Here is a 24,687-nt window from a genome sequence, read left to right as displayed (position 1 = left end):
AGCTTCAGCATCAAGCAGGATGGTAGGAGAGGATGGGGCATGTGATGTATCAGATGCTGCAACCTTATCTAAAAAGAAAGAAGGGGTCATATATAGTGTAATGCATATTTCTAAACACTTTTTGGAGAAATGGACTGATAAAGTGCTGTGCACTTCTGTTGTGGTTATAACACAATAAAATATTCCCTTTTGTTTTACATTCAGAGTTTCCTCATTAGCATCACCACCCCAGGATCAAAACAACCAGTAACTTTCACTAGATTTGAGATATGTAATATACATTTCTCCTTTCAGTCAGTTTGTATTTTGATAGGCTGGGACTGTAAGTTAGGCTAAAAGGTTCAATATTGATCTACAGCTTTCCTTACGCATGCTGGAGAAAGAACTGGAGATGTCATATGAGTTTAACACAGCAACTTAGTGTTGAATCTTCCTGTTCCTCTAGGTTTGAAAAACAAACGTTACATGAGATGAAGTACTTGCATTTTTGTATTGATTTTGTTTTATCTTCTTTGCATAAAAATAAACACTGTGTATCTCTATGTGTATGTGTATGGCACAAGGACATCAGTTCTGGCAACTCTCACCCTTGGATCCATTATTTAATTTGATTTAAACCCTATTAAACAATCTATTCAATGACAAATGTACAGCATGATAAAGGATCGGTCTATTTTCATTCTTATGAAGGGCCAGACATGTGAATACTAGATTGAACATGCTGGATCTTACTTTCAATGCTATACACATAGGTTTAATTGTTGCTTTTTTTAATAATCTAAAATGAATTTTCAACCGTGCCATTTTCTTTATTTTGTATCGTGTAACAGCATTATTTATATGAATTAGAATGTAAGGCAATTGATCCATTTCGAATGCTTCAGTTAGATTTTATTTAGGAAAAGACAGCCTATGTGATACAGTACACAGAATTATAGACTGAGGAATTGAGTAAATACAGATTCATCGTATCGATCACTATACGTGAGATCACAGACAGGAGTCATCATTCTTTGTTAAAACTCACATTGTAGGACACATAGTAGCCATTGTTGTACATGTAGAGCTTCTGATCGGTCGGATTGTAATGCAGGTTGGTGTATTTCTCCCGGAATTTTGAGAAGTGGATGCTGAGGTGTTTCTCCTCATTGGTCCTGGTGTCGTACGCATAGTAGATCTCCTCTGTGGTCAGATCCACTGACCTGGTGGCGTACATAACTCCACAGGCCATGAAAGCGTTACCAGCCAACTGCTTGTACGCAGTGCTGCTCCATTCATCCTCAATGCCGAAAGATTTCTCATCTATTTTAGCGATGACAATTTTACCTTTGCTCGCCTCTGAGGCATACAATACCCACAAGCCATTTTCATCTGCTGAAAAGTCCATGTTCTGATGGGGTGAATAACTGTACGAGAAACTTGTACTAGCAGCTGGGATCACTCTGTAGTCATATTTGGAAGTGGTCAGGTTCAGTTTGCTCATGCTGAAAGGTGTGTTGTGCTGGTAATATATGGTGTTACTGTGTACAATGTAATTGTTACCGGTACCTTCCCACCCACTTGGTAAGTCGTGGTGTTTGAATGCTGACCTCAGAATCAGATTTTCATAGTTGGAATACAAATACAAGTCATACATATAGTGGTTGGTGTACGCACTGTAGAAGTACATTGATTCATAGCCTCTTACAGGTTTGGAGTCTTTTCCCCAGCCCCCATATAGATAACCTGCATTCAAATGAGCATTCAGTTGGACCACCATTGGCTTGCCAATGCTCATGATTCCTGTGCGATTGCAGTTACCTGGAAAGAAGAAAGAAAATAGTTCATGTTGGATAGCAAAATCAGATTTTTAACCCTTACATTTAGGCTGAAATTAATGGTTAAATGCTCTTCCAAATATTTTCAAGTAAAAAATCGTCTGGTCTAAAAACTGTTAAAAATAGTAAAGAAAGTTCATCCCAGTTTGAGTCCAAGGTGATGTCTCTAAATGTCTTGATACTTCAGTCCAAAACCCAAATATGTTGAGTTTAATTTGAAACCAATCATAGAAAAGCAGGAAATCTCAATATTTGAGAGGCCAAAAACTATTCCGGTCTGTTATCCACCATCATTTCACCAGTTGCCTTACCTATATCTGGCTTGATTACATCCTGGTCCTTCTGGCACTCCTCCAGCTTCTTCTGTAGCTTAGCAAACTCAATGCGGATCACCTCCAGGTTGCTCTTGTCAAACGTCTCCAATTGGTTCACAATGAGGGTCATGTTACGGATCTGGGTAAAAACAAATAAAACAAGTATAAATGTTATATATTTTTACAATGTGAATCTATGTTAATTAAACGTTATTTAGTTAAACAGCTCGTTCACCTCAATATACAGGCTGTCAAACATGGGAGAGGTGGAGTTGAGCGATTCTTTGAGCTGAGACACCAGAGCTTCAAACTCTCTGAGCTCAATCCTGAGCAGCTCAAATTCCAGTTTGATGTATTTGTCAGCACTGCTCTCCAGTATGGTCACTCTCATAGTCAAGTCCACCAGTTCCTTCAAGTAGGCCTCCAACTTACCCTCATAACTTATCATCTAAAAGAGTGAAGAAGCATGATGATGTCACCGAACTATATAGAAAACTCTTTTGAAGGGCTCAATTTGGATAATTCTTACTGCACCTGGTTCATCTGTATTTCCACCTCCAGGAACAGATCCTGGCTAACTTGCTGCATGTGCTCAACCCGGTCAGCAGGGAAGGTGTGTTCGGGCAGATACACGTGACAAACGCACTGACCTGACTCACCCACTGAAGCAGTGACATTGCCAGACTCCCAGTCATGCACCGGCTGATAATCAAAAAATAAAAATATTACCATGGATTAGATTAAAGTACCCATACCTCCTGCAAATGTTAAAGAAAGTTCACTTACAATCCAGGCCGAAGCAGGACTGAGCAGCAGGAGCAGAATTGGCAGCATCTTGTCTCAGTTTACCTCTCAAATGTCTCCTCTGTGGCGTTATTGCACGCCTTTTAAGGACAGCTCTTATCACATCATCTCAAACACCTTCTCTCTTCCAATAGTTGTTAATTGAGCTGCCTGGAACTTCAACACAAGACCAGCTGTTCATTCACAAGCAGCTCAGGATTGATGGCCTTATCCTTGTTTGCTCACAGTAACATTTGAGGAAGAAGTCAGGTTTGATCAGAACATTGGGTGTGGATGAGAAAAATGCCATTTGTAGAACCTCATAATGTTTATGGCCTGTAAGATGTTGCATGTGTTATATGGTTGAAAGGGGTCATCATATCCACAGGCACACACTTTCAGGCCGTATAATATAATTGTATGATTTATGATTTATCCTGCTTAACAGGTCGTGTTTGTAGTCATCATCCTAAAAGTCAGTTCTCACTGTGTCGTGAATGAAATAATCGAATTGCATCTTTGTATTGTTTCTTCCTCCACATGATTGGTGCTTTTAAACAACGTAGTTCAATGGAAGGAGATACTGTGCCAGAATGGAACAACTTTTTACTTACATGTTAACTTAAGCTAGAATAGAATAGAATCGGAGGATGAAACCCTCTTTATTTGTCACACACATGCACACAGCAGAGCACACACTGTGAAATTGGTCCTCTGCATTTAACCCATTGTAGTACTAGGAGCAGTGGGCAGCTATTGTGCAGCGCCCGGGGAAGCTCCGGGAAAGAAAGAGTTTGCAGGTATGGCTAGAAATACTCTGTTACAAGTAAAAGTCCTGCATTCACAATGTTTCTCAAGTACAATAGTATTAGCATCAGAATATACTTAAAGTACCAAAAGCAAAAGTACTCATTCTGCAGATTGGTCCATTTCAGAATAATATGATATGTTTTGATTATAATTATTGATGCGTTAAAGTGTTAGCAAAGCTGGTAAAGGTGCTCCTAGTTTTATCTATTTTGTATACGTAGCTTTTGAATGTTTCTCTAGTTGCAACTAAAGTGTCATTTAAGTGTTGATTATACAGTGGTATGCAAAAGTTTGGGCACCCCTCTGAGATTTCATGACAATTTGCTTTTCCTTTATAATAGAAGATCACAGCAACAACATTTGTTTTCCTACAAAGATGTAGACGTTTTAGTGTTTTCCAGACCAAAATTCTTAGGGTAGCATTACATAGTTTTATTATAATAAAATAAAATGCAAAAAATGGGATGTGCAAAAGTTTGGGCACCCTTATAAATAGCATTCATTTCAACACCTGTACGGATTTATAGCTGACAGGTTGCTGCACAAAATTGCTTTGATTAGCTCATTAGACCTTCAATTACAAAGACAGGTGGAACCAATCATGAAAAAGACTATTTAACATAGGTAATAGCTGGCTGTGCCTGGCCTAGGTTCTTTCTTAGGGAGTGGCAAGATGGGGACCTCAAAACAACTCTCCACTGACCTGAAAGCTAAGATAATCCAACATTATAAATTAGGAGAAGGGTACAAAAAATTATCTGACAGGTTTAAACTGTCTGTCTCCACAGTCAGAAACGTAGTTGTGAAATGGAAGGCCACAGGAACAGTCCGTGTGAAGGAAAGATGTGGTAGGCCGACAAAAATAGGGAAAAGGCACAGGCGAAGGATGGTGAAAATGGTCACAGAGAAGCCACAGACCACCTCCAGAGAACTACAACAACATCTGGCTGCTGATGGTGTAGTTGTTCACCGTTCCACAATCCAGCGTACTTTGCACCAGGAAGAGCTCATTGGAAGGGTGATGTGCAAAAAGCCTTTCCTGAGTGTTAATCACAAGAAGAGTCGCATGAGGTATGCAAAAGCACATCTGGACAAGCCAGAAGCATTTTGGAACAAAATACTGTGGTCAGATGAGACCAAGATTGAGTTATTTGGTCATAACATGAACAGGTATGCATGGCGAAAAAAACACACTGCATTCAATGAAAAGAACTTGTTGCCCACTGTAAAATTTGGTGGAGGATCTATCATGTTATGGGGCTGTGTGGCTAGCACAGGTACTGGAAAACTTGTTAAAGTTGAGGGCCACATGAATTCCTTACAGTACCAGGAGATTCTTGACAAGAATGTTCTAGAGTCAGTCACAAAGTTGAAGCTACGCCGGGGTTGGATTTTTCAGCAGGACAATGATCCTAAGTACCGATCAAAATCCACCAAGGAATTCATGCAGAAGCACAGGTACAATGTTCTGGAATGGCCATCCCAGTCCCCAGACCTTAACATCATTGAAAATGTATGGATTTATTTGAAGAAGGCTGTCCATGCACGGAGGCCAAGAAACCTGACTGAACTGGAGACGTTTTGTGTGGAAGAATGGGCCAAAATACCACCTGCCAGGCTTAAGGGACTTGTCTGTGGCTACAGGAGGCGTCTACAGGCCGTTATTGCAGCAAAAGGAGGCAATACTAAATATTAATGGAATTATTTCTTAGGGGTGCCCAAATTTATGCACATGCCTATTTTTGTTTGAATGCACATAAACATGTTTCTGTTTGACCAATAAAAGTTATTTCACTACTGAGATGTTTCTGTTACCATAAGGTATAACATATGTTAAAATGAAGTTGCTGCTTCAAAAGCTCAGCAAGTGACAAACTGATGCAGTGGTTTTCCTAAGGGGTGCCCAAACTTTTGCATACCACTGTATTTGACATTATTAATCCAAATTCTCTGAAGTAACTACAGGTATTGAAGTGGAATATAGTACACCATTTACCTCTGAATTGTAGTGGAGTAAAAGTACAAAGAAGCTTAAAATGGAAATACTCAAATAGCTAAAAATTCTACTTAAGTACAGTACTTGAGTAAATTAACTTAGTTACTTCCCACCTCTGATATATCTGGCATTTTTTTCCAACATAGAACCATAAAATTGAACTTATGAAGTGCAAAAATATGGAATCAAAGGTTTGATTGTTTAAACTAAATTAGCAAAGGAGTTATATCATGTTATCACAGTAATGTCTGTTTAAAGCAGAAATCACAGTAAGTGGTCCCTCCCCAAACCCTAAATATATCTGCTGCGTGTCCCCCTCAGTCTGCCTCTACAGCACATGCCTGATTGATAAATTAATTAAGGGTGCATTTCATTCAGATGTGCTTGTCCCTGTTTCAGTGCTACCGTCTCACTGGAATAGCTTACTGGGACAATAACATGTACAGAGCCATGATTAATGGTTAGCAGCATTGCAATGTAGATTTTTTAAAATTTCATTGTGTCATCCTTGACCAAGGAAACAAATGAACCTTAACTAACGAGATGCTGATGCATATTATTTTTGCTTTGGTCCCCCTCCCATTGGATTGTTGTCACCAGTTAAGCAAGGTGCAAATCACACATGATTAGGAGTATCACGTTTTTCTCCTTTATTAATCTTGGTGGGATATTTGTTATTATCTGTCAGAAAGCAGACATTTCACATAGTAGAAAAAGGACAGGTGTAACTAATAACAGGATGACCATGTTCTATTCAAGAGTTGCATTCATGATGATGGGACAGTGAGCCAGCATGTACATTATCAAGACCCTGAATTTGATGGCTGCTAAAATAATTCAGCCATTGGTAACTTTAATTTGATAATTAATTTGATCATTTAGAAAATCAACACTGATGCTTTTACTGTATCCATCAATTTGTTGCTACCTTGCCTGGCTGACTTGTAAAATAGATGTTTGATGTATGTGGGATTGTTGGTCAAATAAACGTTGAAAAAAGATGTGAAAACAATCTATTGCACATGTCTTTTCACTTCAAAATATACATCGCCCATTGAGCCAACATTGGTAGTTTGTTGACACATTAGAGAAACTAAGAAACCTCATTTATAGATCCTGCAATCCAGCATTTCAAATCAAGTGTTATACACAGTATATGCCCCAAAAATCATCTAATCATGGAAAAAATGTTTTCCTTTTTGTGTATGAACCTATAATCATACTGTTTATCAAGTAAATGGGAAAACCAATATGTAATGTTCAATTTACCATTATAAATCTTACTGTAGTTGGATATTTCTACTCTCCTTATTATATTATTATGGTTTTAAAAACCATTATAAATGAATCTTGAACACAAGATGATCCTTCCCCTATTGACTATAATTCAGTTTGAAAGTATAGGATGAGTGGGTGGTATTCAGTACATCGTAACAAGGAAACACTTGACACATTTGCAATGCTTAAGATCCTTTATTATAAATCAAAAAGTCTAATTAATGCACTTCATGAACTTCAAAAGGAAAATTAGAGATACAATCACTGCAATAGTCACAGTTACAGATTTAGGACAAAAGAACGGGTGGTTCCACGGTGGCTTTAGTGGTGTAGTTAAACCACAGGTGGTAGTTGACATAGTAGCCGTCATTGTACATATAGAGCTTCTGGTCAGTGGGATTGAAGTCCAGGTTGGTATACTTATCTCGGAACCGCTCAAAGGGAACACTGACATAGCTCTCCTGTTTGGTTTTGGTGTCGTACTTGTAAAATATCTCGTCGGTTCTGATATCAACTGTTTTGACTGCATAAAGAACTCCACACACCATGAAGGCATTACTCACACCTGGTTTATAGACACTAGTCTGCCATTCCTCCTCAATCCCAAAAGAAGCCTCGTTTATTTTAGCAATGGCCATCCGACCACCGGACACCTCTGTGGCGTAGGTCACCCACAGTCCACTTTCGTCAGCCGCAAAGTCAAAGTTCTGATTGGGGTGGCTGGCATAGGAGAACCTGCTGCTGGCTCTAGGAATAACCTTGGACTCATATATCATTGTGGTAAAATTCAGCTTGGCCAACCCAAATGGGTTGTTGATCTGATAATAGAGGGCATTTTGACGGATGATGAAATTGTTCCCAGTGCCATACCAGCTGCTGTGTAGATTGTGATGCTCAAAGTGGTTTCTCAAAATAAGATTCTTGTAGTTAGTGTAAAACCTGATGTCAACAATGGAGGCACTGGAGTACCCGGAGTACCAGTACATAGATTCTCTGTCTGGAACAGGTTTTGAATCTTTTCCCCAGCCTCCAAAATAGTAGTTTGCATTAAGATGAGCATTCAGTTGGCTTACTATGGGCTTGCTGACCTTGATGATACCTGTGTGTGCGCAAGAACCTGCAGAGAAAGAGAGAAGAAAAATTAGAGTTCGAAGAGGGCTTCGATTTATAAATATAATTTGGCGTGAGCTTACCAATGTTCGGGTTAAAAAGCTCCTGGTGTCGTCTCTCGCACTCCTCTAGTTGAAGCTGCACCTTGATATACTCCCGACGCGTCACCAGAACCAGATTCTTGTCGTAGGTCTTCTCCAACCTAGTCAGGGTCTTCACCATGACTGTGATCTGGGAGTAAACACATGCTTTGCCATTGTGGATTGGCATCATACTGGTTAATGCATTGACTCCCATCAATTGTACTTACTTGTACACGCAGAGACACAAAGACAGTGGTGGAGCCTTTAATGGTGAGGTGCAGCTCTTTAATCAGAGCCTCCACTAGTTTGATCTTCATCTTCATCTCAACCTTGTCGGCGTCACCGTATGCATCAGGGTTCTTTTCCATTACTTCAATTTCGACTGACAGCTCTATTATCTTCTCTGCATAAGCTGTCAGCTTTATCTCGTAGTCCTCCAGCTGAAATAAAATGAAGATGTTACACTCTTTATTATAAATCTCAAATATGTTATCATGTACCTTCATATGCACCAATATGCCTGTGCACCTTGCCCATCTCCAGCTCCAGTTTGTGTGAGATCTCCACAGCTGTCTGCTCTACCACCACCAGGTCTTTAATAGGAAAGGTAGAACTGGGCAAGAAGGCATCACAAGTGCACCGGTCCCCACTTCCACCTCCGGTTTCATTCCTCATACTGCCCTCGCTCAACAGGCCTACAAGCTTCGGGCAACAAATACAGATGGTCACATGCTGATACAGTACATCAGCCTCAAAGAATAAAGATGAATCAGTGGATCTAAGTCATGCCATACATACCCCCCAGGCCATCGCTGGGCTGAGCAGCGCCAAGAAGTACAGTGTTCCTATCATTCTTGATGCAGTCAGAATTGTAATGATTGAGATGGCTGGACCTTTGTGCTTTTATAGCCTTTCTACATCTTGCAAGTTTAAACACCTGTCCTTGTTCCCAGCACAGTTAGTCAATGTAAAACGTGATGTCATTGTCAGCAAACAAAAATGAGATACTCTAATGTATTCATGATCGGGTGTGCATCAGTATTCAAAGATTACATGATGGGTGGGTCTACCATCTGACAGAGTTCACAAGCTAAACACTAAACACTAAACATGCAGTGCAAATTTAAGGATTAGTACAAAAAATCCCCCAAAAACAATAGTTTGAATCGTTCTTTATTCAGTAACTGTGTGTAACAAAGTAGTCAACAACAAAACATGAGATTTAAAACCATTATACAGAGTATCACTATCACTTGACAGTTTTATTCTTCACGTCTTTATCCACACGTTTTGTTGTTTTCTTTTTCTTCACTTTCTTAGTTTTGGCTTTAACCAATGACTGCTTTGCATCAAGAGCCGGCCTGGACCTGGTCAGGTGGTTTGCTGTGGGGCTTAGCTTGCTGTGGCTGAACTCTGGATCGGAGCGTAGACCCTGCGCAGAGACAGACTTGCCTGGAGCAGACCGAGGGGAGTCTTCCAGCAGGTTGGGCTGGGAGTAGGAGCGCATCGCTGGGGAACTGGTGGGACGGTAAGGTGTTGTGCCTCCCAACATGGGCAGATGAACATGCTCATTGCTGAGATTACTGACTGAATAGCGACTGCTGTTGGACATGACAATGTGGTGCCAAGAACTTAGCGGGGTGGCAGAGAAGGGCTGAGGGCCACTTGAATCATCTCTGGGGCCTCCTGGAGACATGACCATTGAGCTGCGTGGTGTTACAGCGTCCACAGCGCTCTGAAAGGTCTTGAGGATGCGGTCGCTCTTCTGCTTCTCTTTTTTCTGACGAGACTCAACCTTTCTCAGCTGGCGACGGTGATCCCTCATCATCTGTTTCCTTGTATCTGCCAGTCCCCTGCACAGAACATCGGATAACACACATCCGTTTTTTGTGAAGTCATTCAAGGTGAACATCTCGACAAGTTCCCAGCTCATAACTAAAACACACACGGTGTAACTATAAATTGACAATTTGTTTTACATCAATAAACCTTGAGATATCAAACCCTGGGAAGTAATTCATAAGGCCCATCTGTAAGTGTGATTTAAAAAAATAGAAGATGTGTGTACCTGTAGTCTACCATTCCTGTCCTGTCACGATCAAGTCTCTGAATCAGCTCCTCGATCTGGTAGCGATCCAAAGGAATACTTGATTGCTATCATGGGTTAACAAAACAAACAAAAAAAGTCAGTGACAAAGTTTCTTCTTGAAATCATTCACCAGTCCCTTCTAGTAAGCTTGATTCAATTGATTCACAGTGCAAGAAAAACTTGAGGAGTGCTCTTCACGCATGATTTCAGAGGACAATTTCATGGTAGTCTGCCCTGCAAATGTCACTGACTGCACAGTAAGGAAGATCAGTTTATCTGTACACCTGCACTGCCTTCCTGAAGTCAGCGACAGGGACCCTCATGGTGCCATCTTTGTCAATGTTCCGAAAGAAATCCCACAGGCGTAGCTTGCGTTGATCCAAATAATCCTTTAAAAACATAGAGCCATTTTAACAATTAACCAAGCAAAAAGAAAGAGTCATTTGACAACTTTACTAAACTAAAATACTTAAGTTTTTATATATAAGAATATTGCATTTTTAGGACTGTCTATATTAATTTTCGACTGACAGACCTGGATGACTTTCATTGGATCAACGCGTTTTGGTGGCTTCTTAGCGATAAAGCCTCCGACCCCTCCGTACTGTACATCCAGGCCGGGATGCTCCTGGCATGTCACCTCCAACAGGTGCACAAAAGTCTCATTTACCAGCACATTCTGCTTGATCAAAAGGTGACAAAATATAATATTTGGTACAGACATAAAACAGGACACAGGGTATTTTTTGTGTTTGATTTTATATTGAAAGATTTATTTGAAAGGTTATCAAATGATATGACAGAACAGTTTATGATTAGGGTGTCAGAAAAACGGACGGAGACAGACAGTAGTGCCAAAGAAACTCACACATATATTAATCTCCTCCAAGGCAGTTCTAGGTGTGTTCTTCACCACATTAACGAGGGTCAGTGCTCCCTCTACTGTTAAAGAGTTGTAAGCCAGCTGAAGGGCAGTAGGAACAAAATGTCACATTAAAATGTAACTGCACCACACTGATGAGGCATGTTAGCTCAAAACAACATGGTCCACCCACCAGTAGGACGCGGAGTGTGTCATTGAACTCGAGGCCCCTGCAGAGCATGCCGACCCCCTCATTGGTTAGGCGGTTGTTGTTGAGGTTGAGGTGCACCAGAGTGTTGTTGAATTTTAGGGCCTCTCCCATGGCGAGGGCACCCTCATTCCCAAACCCATTCCATGACAAGTCGAGGTGTTTCAACATGATATTCACCTAAATATGGGGAATGGGATCAGCTGTTGTATACCGAGTCAGTGATCAAATGGATTGATTATACATTCAAACCTTGAGTCCAGCACAAAAAGCCACAGCCCCTTTCATTCTGAGATTGTTCCAGCTGAGATCCAGCATCTCGAGACCCTCGTTGTTTGCTGTTAAAATGAAAAGTGGAATCAGAAAATGAGGCTTGGCAAGTTTGGCATTTAATTCATGAAGTAACGCTATGTATTTAGCAACTCAACAAAGACATTAGAAAATGTTACCATACCCAACAGTTGTCCTAAATGTTCCCCTCCTTTTCCACAAAACTCATTATGGCTCAGGTCTAGTTCCTTTATTCTGGAATTGGTCTGAATGTAAAAATATTAGCAACATAATAATATCAAAAGTAACCAAATATAGCTTTATAATTTAAATGTAATTGCTTAAAAAATATTGTGAACTGATTATAAAAGAACTTACCAACAAGGCATCTGCAAAATATTTTGCATCATCATCAGAAAATCCATTTCCTTTTGGAAAAAATAGGAATATGCAAAATGAGTATGGAGATTATGACAAATATTGAAACTTTTTTTTAACAGAATTTAGTGATCTATCCCCTTATATCAACTGTATCAATTATTGTGTTTAGTTTATTACTTTTAATTTGCACACTACCTGAAAGTTTCATAGATTTTATCGAAATGTTGTCAAGCAACACTTTAGCTATATACTCAGCTCCTTCAGACTTCAGATGGTTGTTGGACAAATCCTGAAAGCAAAACAGATGCTGGTACAATATGCTGCACAGAGGAGAAAAAGGCACCTGAAAAGCTCTTGTGCCCTCTAGTGATCACTCTGACATACCATGTGCTGCAATGTGAAATTAGCCTTCAGCATCTCTACAAGGTATTTGGCTCCTTCAGCTTGAATATGATTGTCTGCCAGTTCGAGAGTGTTGATATTCATATCAGCCTAAATACAAAGATATTATCAGAGGTGTTCTTTTAAAAAAAATCACATTCAAAAGCATGCCTTGTTAACTTACCACTAGAGCAATAGCAAGTGTCTTGCACCCTAAAGGTCCTAGCCCATGATGATTGAGGGTCACGGTTGTAGAGTCAAGGTTTCGCACAAAATAGGAGACTGGAACTACACCCACCAGCCTGCAGGCCTCGAGGTACACTTCAGAAATAGAGGTCTTATTGTTGGTCTCTTCTTTTTCTGGAGATGAACAAGTGCCACATATTTAATGTGGTATTTAATGTGTGTTTCACAGCAACACTTTGTCAAAACAAGCCTTTTATTTACATTTTTTAAAAACGTTTTTATCACAGACTTAACATGAGCAGAAAAATGGCTTATGCTGTATTCACTCCAACAATTAATCCAAAAATATATATAATTTACTTGCCGTCTGACTCTAGGTCTGTGTTAAACTCATCCTCTGTGCCCTGGTGTTCAGTAGAGGATAGACAATCATCATCTCTTAAGCAGAGGGACTCAAAAGAGAGCGTTGACATTGCCGTATGCTGTCAATGCCTATATCCAGTTTAAATCCATATGCCAGACTCAAAAGGAATACATTCCTCTGGTTGTTATTTCTCAATGTGTTCCTGTGGGTTCTGTATGGGATAGCACTGTGAAATGAAATAGGCCTGTGCTGTCCCAAGGGTAACTCTACCTCTCAGGTAACATCTCATGTGTAGTGACATCAACAATTTATGCCATAGTGTGGTAAGCATGCTGGTTTTTTTTTTAGCATCTCTGAGCAAAACTGCAGGTAGGATGATGCAGTATGACACTTCGTGAAATTGTATTGTTCAAAGTAAAATTGTACTTTATAGGATGCTGTACATTCCTACTTCGTCTTAGCCGTTAGACAGGATTACCTCACTGAAAGCAATGTATTTTGTAGTTATACAAAACGATGATTGATGATGATGCTATTTCAAACTGTGTTATATTTGAAGTATTTTGAATAATTGTATGAATAACACATTTTGTAATATAAGGAATTCAGTGTATAGACAATATAGACATGGAATACAAAAAAGCATTAGTATACAGAGGTATTAGTCAAATATAAGATAAGGATAACAACAATTATGCTAACCATAACTTTCACTGGTTTAATAGTGAAGAGTTTCTCCCTGACCTTTTGCACCACTACCTGATCACCACCAACTTCACAGCGCGCATGCACCGACGACCTCACAAAACATGATAGGCAGCCTGTTGTATTATGCACTCTACCCGCTGTCACGGTACATGGAAAGTCGACGTCTACACTCAGGTAAACGTTACAGAACATTGCAAAGTTGTCGGTGTTTGAAATTGTCATTGTCACCATGTGCATTGAATATCTTCACAAGCTATCGCTGGCTAACGTTAAGTTTGGCTCGCTGCACAGTGTGCAAACTTCTGTAGGCGTGAGCGTTGGGAGAGTGATTAAAATTAAAGCTTGGTGTCACACTTTTGTTGTGCTTCCATAGTAAGCTAATATGTCCTCCTTTGTGATATCGTAAACGTAAGGCACATTATGTTTTGCTATTCTGCTAACTAACTTTAGCTCATGGAAACGTGTGTGTGTTTTTTTTAGCCTGCACTTTCTAGAGATGATGCATGACGTCACGACGCTCCCATGTGGGAATGTTTTGCTTTGTATTCAATGTTTTTTTTGTTGTTGTGGCATTTAACACTGGTTGTCACTGTTTTTGGGCAAAATCAATGGCACAAGCTAAATAGCGCAGTATGTTTCAGCTTAATATAAATGTATCAGTGTTCTCTAACACAGAGCTTGTCCTTCCTGGCAGTGTGGAATGGTGGTGCTATCACAACCAGAAGTTTCACCCAGTCCCAAAATAACATGCTGGACCATTGGCTCGGCCCAGGCAATGGGACGAAAGGCCAAACGGAAGCAAAGATGAAAGAACCAAGCCCAGAACAGGAAGACGACACATGGCGGCTAATGGCTGTCCTGCATGGAACTATAAAGAATGAGGCTGGTTCAAAGATGAGTGAGGGGGAATCTGCAGTGAAGGAAAAAGAAGCAGAGACAAGAAATGGACAGATACAAGACGCAGTGGAAGCTCCTGAACAAGGGGGCGGTGAAATAACTGTTCACTATGAGGTGTTTAATACGAAGCAAAACACAGAGGATGGAAGTCTATCTCCAACTGAGGATCCTAATCAAGACCAAGCCTCTGGGTTACATTTAGCATGTCTGCTAACAGAGGACATCACTCAAGAAACCCCAAGTCCAGGGCAGGAAAAATTAAATATCCCAAGTTTGGAAAAGCCAATGCCTCCAGCTGAAGTTACTGAGTGCTGGGATGAATACTTGGATCCAGTTGCTGTTGGGAAAGGTGGGGAAAGCAGTTTGGAGCTGATATGTTCCTTACTTCTCTCAAATACTCAACCCTCAAAAGTCAGTAGGCAGCATGGAACTCAAGCAGGCTGGCACTTTCCGGCAGGACCTGGCTTGGCAGAGGAATTGCAGTGCCCACTGTGGCAATTCCCTGCAATAAGTTACTATCCTCCAGTGGATTCAACTGTGCCATTTGAAGGTGAGAATCTGATTTCTCTTTTAAGTGGAAGAATAATATTTAGATTTTTCAATTGCAATATCTCCACAGCATTGAGATTTGTCTGTACTCGCCTTGTATGTGTTTGTTTTCTACCCAGTAATGTGGAGAGTATGGGAGGAGGTAGATGAGAGTGCCACTGCAGCAGAGCCCTTCCCATTCACAAAGGCCTCAATGGACTTTACTGTCATGTCCTACAACATCCTTGCTGATGACCTGCTGCAGGCCCACCAAGTGCTGTACACACACTGCCCCCTGGAGGTGCTCGACTGGAGTTACCGCTGCAGCCTACTCCTGGAGGAAATCCAGAAATGGAAACCAGATGTAAGTGCTGACTGATTAAAATGAGTTTCTCATAATTGCAAGATAAATACATTTTATAGTAATTTTGAGAGGTCCATTAATGAGTTATGTGTGTTCTCTGTAGATTCTGTGTCTCCAAGAAGTGCAGGAGAACCATTACCATGAACAACTGTATCCAGCTCTGTCTCAGATGGGTAAGTCATCTGAGAAAATATGTTGGAACAATCCTCTTGGATGAAGTTATCACAAAGGCATTACATGTACTGTCTCCTCATGTTGTGGCTCCAGGCTACACCTGTGTTTACAAGCGCCGTACAGGGACAAAGACAGATGGCTGCGCTACATGCTATCGTAGCAGTTGCTTCTCTGACATATCCGTCACCACGCTGGAGTTCTTCAGGCCCGGAATTGAGCAGCTGGACCGGCACAATGTGGGCATTATTGTGCTGCTTCAGCCAGTGGTCATGCACGGGTCGGAGGTCAAGGCAAAGGGCTCACTGCTCTGTGTGGCCAACACCCACCTGCTGTTTAACCCTAGGAGGGGTGATGTGAAGCTTGCTCAGCTGGCCATAATGCTGGCAGAAATTGACAGCGTGGTCAAGTCCTGTGAGGCAAAAGGTGAACACTGTAACCTCATATTGTCTGGAGATTTTAACTCCGTCCCTTCCATGCCTCTGTACCAGCTGATCACCACCGGAGAGCTCTACTTCCAGGGTCTACCTGCATCGATGGTGAGTAGAGTTGCAACGATTAGTTGTATAATAGATGGCAGTGTTTCCAAGGAATGGAGGCTGATTTGTTGTTTCAAGTGACACATTACACACACATTAGTTTAATTGCCACGCAGAGCCAGCAGTGTTTGTTTTTAATTTGACTGCCAAACTTTTGTTTTAACAGTAAAATACTGCCCCTTTTTAATGAAAATAGCTTGACCTACTGTCGGGAATACCAAATAAATGCAGCATCGTATTGCTACATCTGAAAAGTAGGACAGATCTCTTTATGTTATCGTTTGTTGTGTGTTATGTTATTCCACCTTCTATTTTATATGAATATAATTCAAAACAATATATTTCATCTTTAAATACAATAAAAAGAGCTTTGTCGTACTTGTCCAATGTAGTGATACAATACTGCATTGATTTGAAGTCACATGAAAAAAACATAAAAATAACATTTTTTATATTTATTTATAAAAAAAACAGCAACATTTTTATAAAATTATTCATATATCATAAAAAAAGCACACAATAGTTATGTTTGGTTTCAGGTTACTGCCATAATGCTTATAAGAATTACCTCGGTAACCACCATGTATGTATTCCCCGTGTCCAACAGATATCAGGTCAAGAGGATCTGTCACACAGAGCCTATGGTCACAGACTGTTTGCCCCCCTGTGGCCCAGCTCTCTAGGAATCACTGACAGATGCCAGTATACTTCTGTATACAAGGAGGTATCAAAGAGAGAGAGCCAGAAATCAGGTCTTTGTACCTTTTTGTAATCTTTATCTATGGAGTAGATTTCAGTCTTTTGTGTTTCATTTCCTCCTTTTCCTCACTTCCTATCCTGTCTTTGTTCTTTTCGTGTAGGAAAAGGTCAGTACAGCCATGATTTTATGCGTCAGCTGCGCTTCTGTCCGGCTGCATGTATCCGTCCTCTGGACTTGCAGCTGATCCCAGGCGTGACTGACATCACATCAGGTACAGGGATTGCAATACAAAAACCACAACATCACTTCTTACTGAAATGGTTTCAATATCTGGGTCTTCTTTATTTGTGCACAGAGGCTTCAAGGGTAAATCAGCCTGATAAAAGGTCAGTTTACCCAAAGGTGTTTGTTCATATTGCTATTTCTTTATGCATACTATATATACAATATGGAAGAGGATGCCAATTCAGTGTCAAAGCAGCAAACTTGAGACAGCACACACAATAAATAGCAACTCAAATCATTACATATTTATCTTGGTTCAGTTTGAGTGTCAGCTATTGCACATTAAAATAGTTGATAAACAAAACAAGATAGGCAAAAAGTTAGTACAAGCTTAGTTGGCTGTCATTGAGATGTGACTTTAGTCATGTTTTATGACAGTTTCAGCCACACTATCAGCCACCGGTTAGACCTGGAGTCGGTCTACAAACACGTCCTTCCAGGATTTGGCAATCCAGAAGTCACAACCCTGCATTCAGAAGGGGCAGCTACCGTCGACTACATCTTCTACAGCCCGAGATGCACCTCAGTCTGGGATCAAAACGGTATGGGGACATGGCATAAAGGACAGTGTTACAGATTTGAATGAATTGTTGTTATCATTTATTAGTTTGTGCTGTCTTTCTGTTTTTTCTCAGCTGGCGACTTTGCTAGTAAGGGTCTGAAGCTGATTGCTTCTCTCTCTCTCTTATCTGAGGAGGTCTTATGGTCCATGAAGGGCTTGCCCAATCACATATTCCCCTCTGACCATCTTAGTCTTCTGGCCAGATTCCAGGTGGACCTGAATGCTGCATGATAGAAGAAAGTGAGTCAACTCCGATAGTCAAAGTCTGAGCATATTTCTCTTCACAATGGGACAGATCTTGCCTTGTACAAATTTGTTTGTTTTTTTGTTCCTATGAATACCAAAACGTTTGGTTCCCTTATGGCATTAAAGGAAGTCTTCTTACTGAGAAGAAGTTAATGTTTTTTTGTTTAAAAGAGCATGACAATATAATGGAGGCCGACAGTCAGTCTTGTCCCACATTGTTTTCATCAGAAAATTGACTAAAATATGAAAATTCGTATTAATGATGCTGTAAAAGAAGTGATTGCTTTAATTATTATTACTATAAAAATACACTGACCTGTTCTGTTGCATTTGAATTTATTTTAAAATGAGTTTTCTAAAAGATGTCTCCTATTATGCGTCAGTGCTATGTTTTTCAGATGGTGAAAATATTGAATAAATATTTTTACAGTTATTTGTGGCTCCATGAGTTTTGGTTAACACATTTCATAAAATGCACATATCTTTGATTTATAATGTAGCAAAGTTAAGTGTGTCCACCAGCATTAAATCCTCCAGTTAGCAGTCTGACTCTGTTTATCCTGCCTGGTGTAGTGCTGAGATGTGACCTGAATGTTGGCTCTGCCCCTCCCGTCCCACTACACTGAGGCACTCAGTTTGTCAGGGAGAAGACGTCTGTGTGTGTGTGTGTGTATGTCTGGTGGATGCATGGATGAATAATTCATTAAGATATTTGAGTGTTCATGCATGATGAAGCTCAGTAAGAGGGCTTTGTGTTATGTGTGGGCTATAAAATGTCTGCAGAGGTGATTACCATCAGTGGGTTGTCTTTCATTCGCTCCTCACTCATTCTTGACAGCGTGCTTTATAAATATATTTCCCCTTCATTGCAATAACTCATTAGTTGAAAACTATAATACATAGAGGAATCCGATAGGGTGTGCCACTCCTTCCCTTTGGCATCAAATGCATGCACGTAAACGAAATAGGTCAGTAGTATTTCTTTAGGTCCTTTATATCTTCTGTTTCTATAACTGACAAACACTGCTGGACAATGTGTCTGACATCTGGAAGGGGGGACAGGGATTTGTTTATCTTGACTTTCTTAGGAAACTGCCACAACATTAACACATGCTTGTTTTAAAGAGCTCACTGCACCACTCCCACACATGACAGTATTTTATCTCGCATGCAGCTCTTTCAGAGTTACATTACTGGCCAATTCATCAAAGTGGCTCCTTGCTGACTGGCATTCATTGAATGCAGCTTTCATTAAGACTTCTTAGCTGATTGCTGTGAGGTGGTCTTACATTCATCAACTTGGGCCCATGAACATGAGCACACATGCCAGTATGCTACACCTAAACGATTTGACACGTATAAGCAAACAAGGGCAGTCTTACTTTTCTCTACAAAATCGTATTGGTTAAATTGTCCCACTTAGTCTATTTTAAGTGTATAAATCCAGTGTCCTGCTGCACGCAGAGGCTTATGCTTCCCTCTAAGGGAGTTGTTGGCATTACGTTTCCTTTGTGTAAACCTAACAGGAAGTGTTTAGAGATCTCCAGAGTCTGTTTGCGTCATCATTTGCTTTGCTGCCAAAAACTGCCCTTCAACGGAGGACACCCTGTGCCCAGTTTGTACTACTACTTTGGTCGACAGAAAACTGGCGCCATTCCCTGCCTGACAGCAAACCTGTCTGACAACTAATTACAGAATACTTACAGACTAATCACTGAATTTATGGACAAATGCTACTTAAAATGTACTGACTTATTAAAAACATAGCCATGAGTTTATACAAAAGCGAATCGGAAAACAAAAATGGGTTGCCACTTTGACTCTTTATTGTGATCCTGTACATCTACAGTCTTTAGGTACGAAAGAATTGAGTAATAGAGCACTGAAATGAAAATGGACAACACCTACAGTACTGTAAACAGAACGTTTTTGGCTGTGGCAACATATTCAAAACAGTGTGTGGTAAATAGTGTTTTACTGCTCATCACCAACACTGAAGGAAGTATAAAATGACAATTTCCAATAATAATAAAAATACAAAATGCAGATAAAAGTGCTGTAAACAAACATCTTTACACGTTTTCTGAAAAGGAAATCGCACCACTTAAGGCTAGTGAAATATCGGATAAAGTTGCTACAAATTAAGTTAGAAACAATGTATATATAAAGCAGTCATACAGTACATCTAAACCGACTTGTTCTTACTTTACATCTACATTAAATGCAGATAAGGTCCGTCATATTGATAATCATGGCTGTTGTGAAATGTCTTATATTCAGGAGCCTGAAAAAAATCCTGCTTCTCATAGTCTCACTACACATGACTTCATAATCTTGAATGTTCTTTTGTATATTGTGTATTGAATCCCAAATTCAGCTTTGATAAGGTGATTAGCATGCTAAACATGCTAGCATCTAGATATTTTGGAAGAACAGAGATTACACTGCTTTCTTGATTAGTTAGACAATGAGAATAATGGGGTGGATATAAAAAAGGGTATTTTCCTTCTCTTTGAGTTTTCATACAAGGCACAAGGGTAGGGATTTGCAAACTAGTCACTACACAAGAAATGGCTGCCCAGAAGAGCCTTAGTGGATTTAAAATGACATTACATGTACTTGCACACTTACAGTACGACGATACAGATTGCAGACAAGCCTTAAGAGCTTTTGTTGAACCAAACACCATAGAACCCTATGATATGTCCAGTAGCACATTTACACTGAGTGGTGGTCCTGCCCAGCGTCCGGGAAGAGTCATATTTCACATTGTGTTGAGTTTGAAAAAAATCTGCAGTTATTTAAAAATGTTTACAAAGTACTGCACTTGTGTCCTCTTTTTGTAATTTGGGAGTGTGGCCAGAACCAAGCACAGTAACTGCTCCAGGAAAAGCCTCGAACATAGTAGACATAGAGAAACTGAAAGAGGCATTTGATATGAGCGGAAAAGTTGCTGGTGACCTATTCAACATTGTGTCCCTGTGAATAGGCCAATGAGTATAACAAATGAAGCCTTAGACTGAATCTGCGGCTCAGTGAAACACGTGTATGGTACCTTTTATCCTTACAAGCAAGCTAAAATTCTTCAGACTCGAATCTGGTATCCATTAATTTCTGCAGCCGATTTTTGATCCAAAACCTTCTTATCTCCAGAGGGACTGCAACAACACAGACACAAAGATATCAGACAAGGAAACTGTGACTAATTCATAAACTACTTCTTCTTTGCTGTAGATCACAAGACATCTAGAGTCCAAATGTGTCCCAGTGACAAAAACATTTCACATTAATATTTGCTGAGCACATGAGTAATCATACCGTCTCTCAATGCGGCTGATCCTGCGTACGGGGCTGCTCTGTCCTCTGAGGGGTGAACCCATGCTGTTCCTCCTGTCTTTGGTGGGAGAGGGTGGTGCAGGCTTCCCTATCTGCAAAAACAAGTAAACACTGTAAACAGAATCAGTTAAAAACACTGCATGAAGAGAGTGAGTCACTTATCCTTATGTCCTCGCTATCCAGGGCGAGGCTCAGTATGAGTGGCGGAAAAATCTGTCTTTATTAGTAAGCTGATCGTGCAGAGCACTCACTGTAAAAGATGAGCAATTGATGGATTGTGCCGGCCATGCATGAAGCACAGCAAGGCAGAGTGAAGCCATCACATTTAGTTTTATTACAAGCAGAGCTCAGCATCAAGGCTGTTTTCATTAGGTTGGCATGAGAGGTGATGATAGACCATCATTTGAGAGAAATCACTCCAACAGCCGGGTCAACTCGGTGTCACTGTGCATGAAGAGGCAGCACGTCAAAAGAAATCTAATGAGCGGCCTGGCTGCTGAGGAAAAATTAAATCTATCACCATTGTCTGAGCTCCATCAGCTTGTACTGGTGTCAGCAGTGAAATGAGACTTCTGCACTACCATTCATAATGCCTATCTACAGAACATATTTTCTGAGTATGATAATGTACCTTCAGCCTCATGTCCCGAGTGTGTCTCTCAAGCTCTTTCCGTAGCTCCTCCTTGGTCAGCTTGTCTAAGTCTAGTATTGAATGTTTCCACTCTATTTGCTCCACGCTGTGAGCATCGTGGGACACGTACTGGCCGATCCTGACCTTGCGCAGGGTGTGCCAGTAGCCCCTGTAGGCTCCTTCAAATTCTTGCACTAGGTCCATCAGTGTGCGGAACTCCAAGGGCTTGAACATGAGGTCCTCCCTCCGACTGGTGCCCAATGCGCCGAAGCGTCCTCCACAGTGAACGCCCAGCACGATGTGGTGAAAGTGGATTCCTGAGAAGTGAGACTGAAAGCTGAGTGGGAAGCGCTCCACACCGGGCATGTTGTTGGTGAGGTAACTGTACGAAGAAGGGTCAAGGAAACGGACAATTCAGAAGACAACTTACAGTAAGTCTGCCAAAATACACATCAAAACCCATTTACCAAGCATGTTTGGTCAGGGCACATTATAATGAAACATACAACAATACAATTTGCAACATGCTCTGGTTCTCTAAAGATACATCCCAAGGATCACCGCCTCCAGGCATTTGATTGGCAGAGCCTCTCGCGTCATCTCTTTAGCAATGTCCATCAACCTGTGCAGGACAAAGAAACAGGAGAGTAACACTTTTAATGCCCCTCTGTGATATAAGACACTACTGAGTTCAATAGAAATTCACACACTCTTATTGAACAGACACATTTTCCATGAGCCATGGAAATATGATTAGGACCACGAAATCTAATAAAGCAAGGTCAGGAAAATTGTGTTCCAGGCCTTCTGCTGCTTGACGTTTCAACTCACAAAGCCCTGAGGAGATACAGCGGATCCACATGCATCAGATGTTAGCAGCACTGGTTAAGACCAAGAAATCAGCAAATATTGTCGCAGACATCCTATGACTGCTGCCATAAGTCCACTACTAGTGATTAGTCTTGGCTAAAAGACAAAAAAATGTGCTTACGCGGTAAGAGGCCGGCTCTTCTTAATTTCAAAAAACTGTGTTCCTGTGTGATTGTACCTGTAGGACACAGTTAAGGTCATATAATAACAGAGCATACAAAGCAAACAGCAGCATGCACCAGGGAGAAAAGACAACCAGCTATAGTGCTTTGTGATATTCATAGGTTGTTGTTTAAATATGGATGAATTGAGTCTCTGACTGAAATCAAGCTTAATATAGAATAGTGTTTCTAAGATGCTGGCCTTCTTTCAAATGTAAAGGGTAAAAGAAGGTCTGGTAGGATTAAAAAAAGGTCATGATAGATCAAAATATATATTTTTAACTACAAATTAAAAAAAGTAAAATACACCAACATAGTCAAAGGATACTGCAATTCCCTGATGTATTTCTGTATGGCTTCCAGGCGCTGTGGGATAGTGGTGGTAGGTTGATATGTAGGCACACTCGGTATTGGAATCTGTAGGACAGAGCATGCTAACAACTTGATGACCATTAAACAATCAAAATACTCATCACAGCTGAAGAAAAAGTAGTCTTGTGTGCTCTTTCCTATTTACCCAGCTGATGTATTATTGCTCTAAGCACGACAAATGAATGAAAAGTACCATTCTTCTGTGTCCAAAACATCCATAGCATGCAATTGTACCATACAGGAGGGCCCCGACAAAACATGCATTGTATTTTACTACTGTGATAAAAAATACTTTAGTTAAGTTGATTTATCTATCAGTCATGTGGGACAGCGTAGTTACAATGTAGCTCAACATTCCTCAAATCACATGGGTGTTAATTGTATCCCCACCATGTGTAAGTTTCACATGTGGAGTTCACCAGTGCCATCAGCTACAACTTTACCTTGGGCAGGTCAGTGGCCCCCCTGGTCTCCTTCCCCAAAGCTTCACCGTTGGGGTGTATTCGAGCCACATGGCGCCACATCCTCTCCCAAGTCTCCTCATCAACCGGGAGGCCTCCTCTGTTCACATAGAAAGGCACACCTCCATCCCTTAACTCTTCTTCGGCTTCATCCTCCTGCTCCTCATCCCTCTGCTCCACTGAGCCCGCAGTAGCCCTCAGCATCCTTCCTCCTCTTCTTCCTTCTCCAGCAGCAGGAACCCAACTGAGTTCAGGCACAGAAAACCTCCAGACTGGACCTTTCACTGGTTAATCTGCTTGCAGGTTTAAGTAGGTTCCCACAACAGATGGCCAACTCATGACATCAAGAATATGCCAAAAAAATAATTAAGTCAATGCAATGTGGAGAAGGTGTAATAAAAACGCACCCCTTCAGTTGAAGACCCTATGATTTCAAAGTATAAAGAAATGATTTCTTCTTGGAATAAAAAAGGAATTTGCTCTAACTATTCAGCTCTTTGGGAAAATCTAGTACCCTGTAGGCCATTTCATAATCACATGTCCATGTTAATAAATAAACTATGACACTAAGGTAATGAAGCCGTTATACGTGTAGCTGTTTTAATTACAATCGTGTGAAAGTTCAATAAGCTAACACCAGCCGGCCAATGTAGCGCTATCACAGTCTTTAAGAGGATTGATCCGCAGACAACAAAGTATTAGAAATGATACTAATTCCCTACACCGTTAGAGGTCATTCACACCGCAAACATCCAGAAAAATCAGTACCGATTTACAATCCCATCACCTCGACACTCCTCAAGCGTTCCCTTCATGTCCTCTTCACCAAACCATTTCCTTCAGTCAGCCGCTTCATTGTTCATGCAGATGCTCCTGGGTTCAGCGTCTGCGAGTTGGATTCACGTCCAACTAGCACTCCCAGAT

General features: G+C 40.7%; 5 protein-coding genes across 6 annotated transcripts; 1 reads left to right on the top strand and 4 right to left on the bottom strand.

Moving 5' to 3' along the window:
• Positions 1-883: 883 nt before the first annotated feature.
• Positions 884-3,092, bottom strand: olfm4.2 (olfactomedin 4, tandem duplicate 2). Its single transcript, XM_063909322.1, has 5 exons — positions 2,918-3,092; positions 2,666-2,833; positions 2,367-2,579; positions 2,129-2,270; positions 884-1,800 (listed from the first exon to the last, which is right to left on the bottom strand). Exons 1-5 carry the CDS (start codon positions 2,963-2,965, stop codon positions 1,007-1,009), a joined length of 1,365 nt encoding a protein of 454 aa, XP_063765392.1. The 5' UTR covers positions 2,966-3,092; the 3' UTR covers positions 884-1,006.
• Positions 3,093-7,173: 4,081 nt separating this feature from the next.
• On the bottom strand, positions 7,174-9,067 carry olfm4.1 (olfactomedin 4, tandem duplicate 1). Its single transcript, XM_063909299.1, has 5 exons — positions 8,990-9,067; positions 8,720-8,893; positions 8,419-8,631; positions 8,192-8,339; positions 7,174-8,115 (listed from the first exon to the last, which is right to left on the bottom strand). The coding sequence occupies exons 1-5, from the start codon at positions 9,041-9,043 to the stop codon at positions 7,286-7,288; spliced, it is 1,419 nt and encodes a 472-aa protein (XP_063765369.1). The 5' UTR covers positions 9,044-9,067; the 3' UTR covers positions 7,174-7,285.
• A 373-nt stretch (positions 9,068-9,440) lies between these two features.
• On the bottom strand, positions 9,441-13,041 carry LOC134881710 (leucine-rich repeat-containing protein 74A). The gene is made up of 13 exons (XM_063909231.1): positions 12,933-13,041; positions 12,567-12,742; positions 12,386-12,493; positions 12,197-12,290; positions 11,999-12,048; positions 11,805-11,886; positions 11,603-11,688; positions 11,336-11,530; positions 11,149-11,244; positions 10,816-10,959; positions 10,565-10,669; positions 10,260-10,345; positions 9,441-10,044 (listed from the first exon to the last, which is right to left on the bottom strand). Exons 1-13 carry the CDS (start codon positions 13,039-13,041, stop codon positions 9,441-9,443), a joined length of 1,935 nt encoding a protein of 644 aa, XP_063765301.1.
• A 659-nt stretch (positions 13,042-13,700) lies between these two features.
• angel1 (angel homolog 1 (Drosophila)) lies at positions 13,701-18,252 on the top strand. 2 transcript variants are annotated; one of them, XM_063908232.1, is made up of 10 exons: positions 13,701-13,814; positions 14,335-15,087; positions 15,206-15,429; positions 15,533-15,602; positions 15,697-16,139; positions 16,747-16,891; positions 17,000-17,110; positions 17,195-17,225; positions 17,503-17,666; positions 17,760-18,252. In XM_063908232.1, the coding sequence occupies exons 1-10, from the start codon at positions 13,742-13,744 to the stop codon at positions 17,915-17,917; spliced, it is 2,172 nt and encodes a 723-aa protein (XP_063764302.1). In that variant the 5' UTR covers positions 13,701-13,741; the 3' UTR covers positions 17,918-18,252. The 2 variants fall into 2 exon arrangements, 1 of the variants encoding a protein (XP_063764302.1); XR_010167999.1 differs by lacking the exon at positions 17,195-17,225.
• A 1,484-nt stretch (positions 18,253-19,736) lies between these two features.
• vash1 (vasohibin 1) lies at positions 19,737-24,672 on the bottom strand. The gene is made up of 7 exons (XM_063909741.1): positions 23,746-24,672; positions 23,259-23,347; positions 22,891-22,947; positions 22,447-22,521; positions 21,900-22,281; positions 21,251-21,360; positions 19,737-21,090 (listed from the first exon to the last, which is right to left on the bottom strand). The coding sequence occupies exons 1-7, from the start codon at positions 23,965-23,967 to the stop codon at positions 21,018-21,020; spliced, it is 1,008 nt and encodes a 335-aa protein (XP_063765811.1). The 5' UTR covers positions 23,968-24,672; the 3' UTR covers positions 19,737-21,017.
• Between the last annotated feature and the right edge of the window lie 15 nt (positions 24,673-24,687).

Source organism: Eleginops maclovinus, chromosome 19, assembly GCF_036324505.1.
Source record: "Eleginops maclovinus isolate JMC-PN-2008 ecotype Puerto Natales chromosome 19, JC_Emac_rtc_rv5, whole genome shotgun sequence".
Taxonomy (NCBI): Eukaryota; Metazoa; Chordata; class Actinopteri; order Perciformes; family Eleginopidae; genus Eleginops; species Eleginops maclovinus.
Note: the sequence above shows the minus strand (reverse complement) of the source record. Positions and strands in the feature narration are given on the sequence as shown.

Bases quoted from the DNA above. Each gene is read 5' to 3' on its own strand.
- olfm4.2 (XM_063909322.1), bottom strand. From the start codon at position 2,965: ATGCTGCCAATTCTGCTCCTGCTGCTCAGTCCTGCTTCGGCCTGGATT. The intron at 2,834-2,917 runs GTAAGTGAACTT...TTTGATTATCAG, and splicing joins GTCCTGCTTCGGCCTGGATT to CCGGTGCATGACTGGGAGTC. The intron at 1,801-2,128 runs GTAAGGCAACTG...TCTTCTTTCCAG, and splicing joins TGTAATCAAGCCAGATATAG to GTAACTGCAATCGCACAGGA.
- olfm4.1 (XM_063909299.1), bottom strand. From the start codon at position 9,043: ATGATAGGAACACTGTACTTCTTGGCGCTGCTCAGCCCAGCGATGGCC. The intron at 8,632-8,719 runs GTGCACAGGCAT...ATTTTATTTCAG, and splicing joins TGGAGCTGGAGATGGGCAAG to CTGGAGGACTACGAGATAAA. The intron at 8,340-8,418 runs GTAAGTACAATT...GTTTACTCCCAG, and splicing joins TTGTGTCTCTGCGTGTACAA to ATCACAGTCATGGTGAAGAC.
- LOC134881710 (XM_063909231.1), bottom strand. From the start codon at position 13,041: ATGTCAACGCTCTCTTTTGAGTCCCTCTGCTTAAGAGATGATGATTGT. The intron at 11,887-11,998 runs GTAAGTTCTTTT...TTTTACATTCAG, and splicing joins ATTTTGCAGATGCCTTGTTG to ACCAATTCCAGAATAAAGGA. The intron at 11,689-11,804 runs GTATGGTAACAT...TCATTTTAACAG, and splicing joins ACATTTAGGACAACTGTTGG to CAAACAACGAGGGTCTCGAG.
- angel1 (XM_063908232.1), top strand. From the start codon at position 13,742: ATGATAGGCAGCCTGTTGTATTATGCACTCTACCCGCTGTCACGGTAC. The intron at 15,088-15,205 runs GTGAGAATCTGA...TTTTCTACCCAG, and splicing joins TTCAACTGTGCCATTTGAAG to TAATGTGGAGAGTATGGGAG. The intron at 17,111-17,194 runs GTACAGGGATTG...ATTTGTGCACAG, and splicing joins CGTGACTGACATCACATCAG to AGGCTTCAAGGGTAAATCAG.
- vash1 (XM_063909741.1), bottom strand. From the start codon at position 23,967: ATGCTGAGGGCTACTGCGGGCTCAGTGGAGCAGAGGGATGAGGAGCAG. The intron at 23,348-23,745 runs GTAAAGTTGTAG...TCTGTCCTACAG, and splicing joins GGGCCACTGACCTGCCCAAG to ATTCCAATACCGAGTGTGCC. The intron at 21,361-21,899 runs GTACATTATCAT...TTGTTTTTGCAG, and splicing joins CTCGGGACATGAGGCTGAAG to ATAGGGAAGCCTGCACCACC.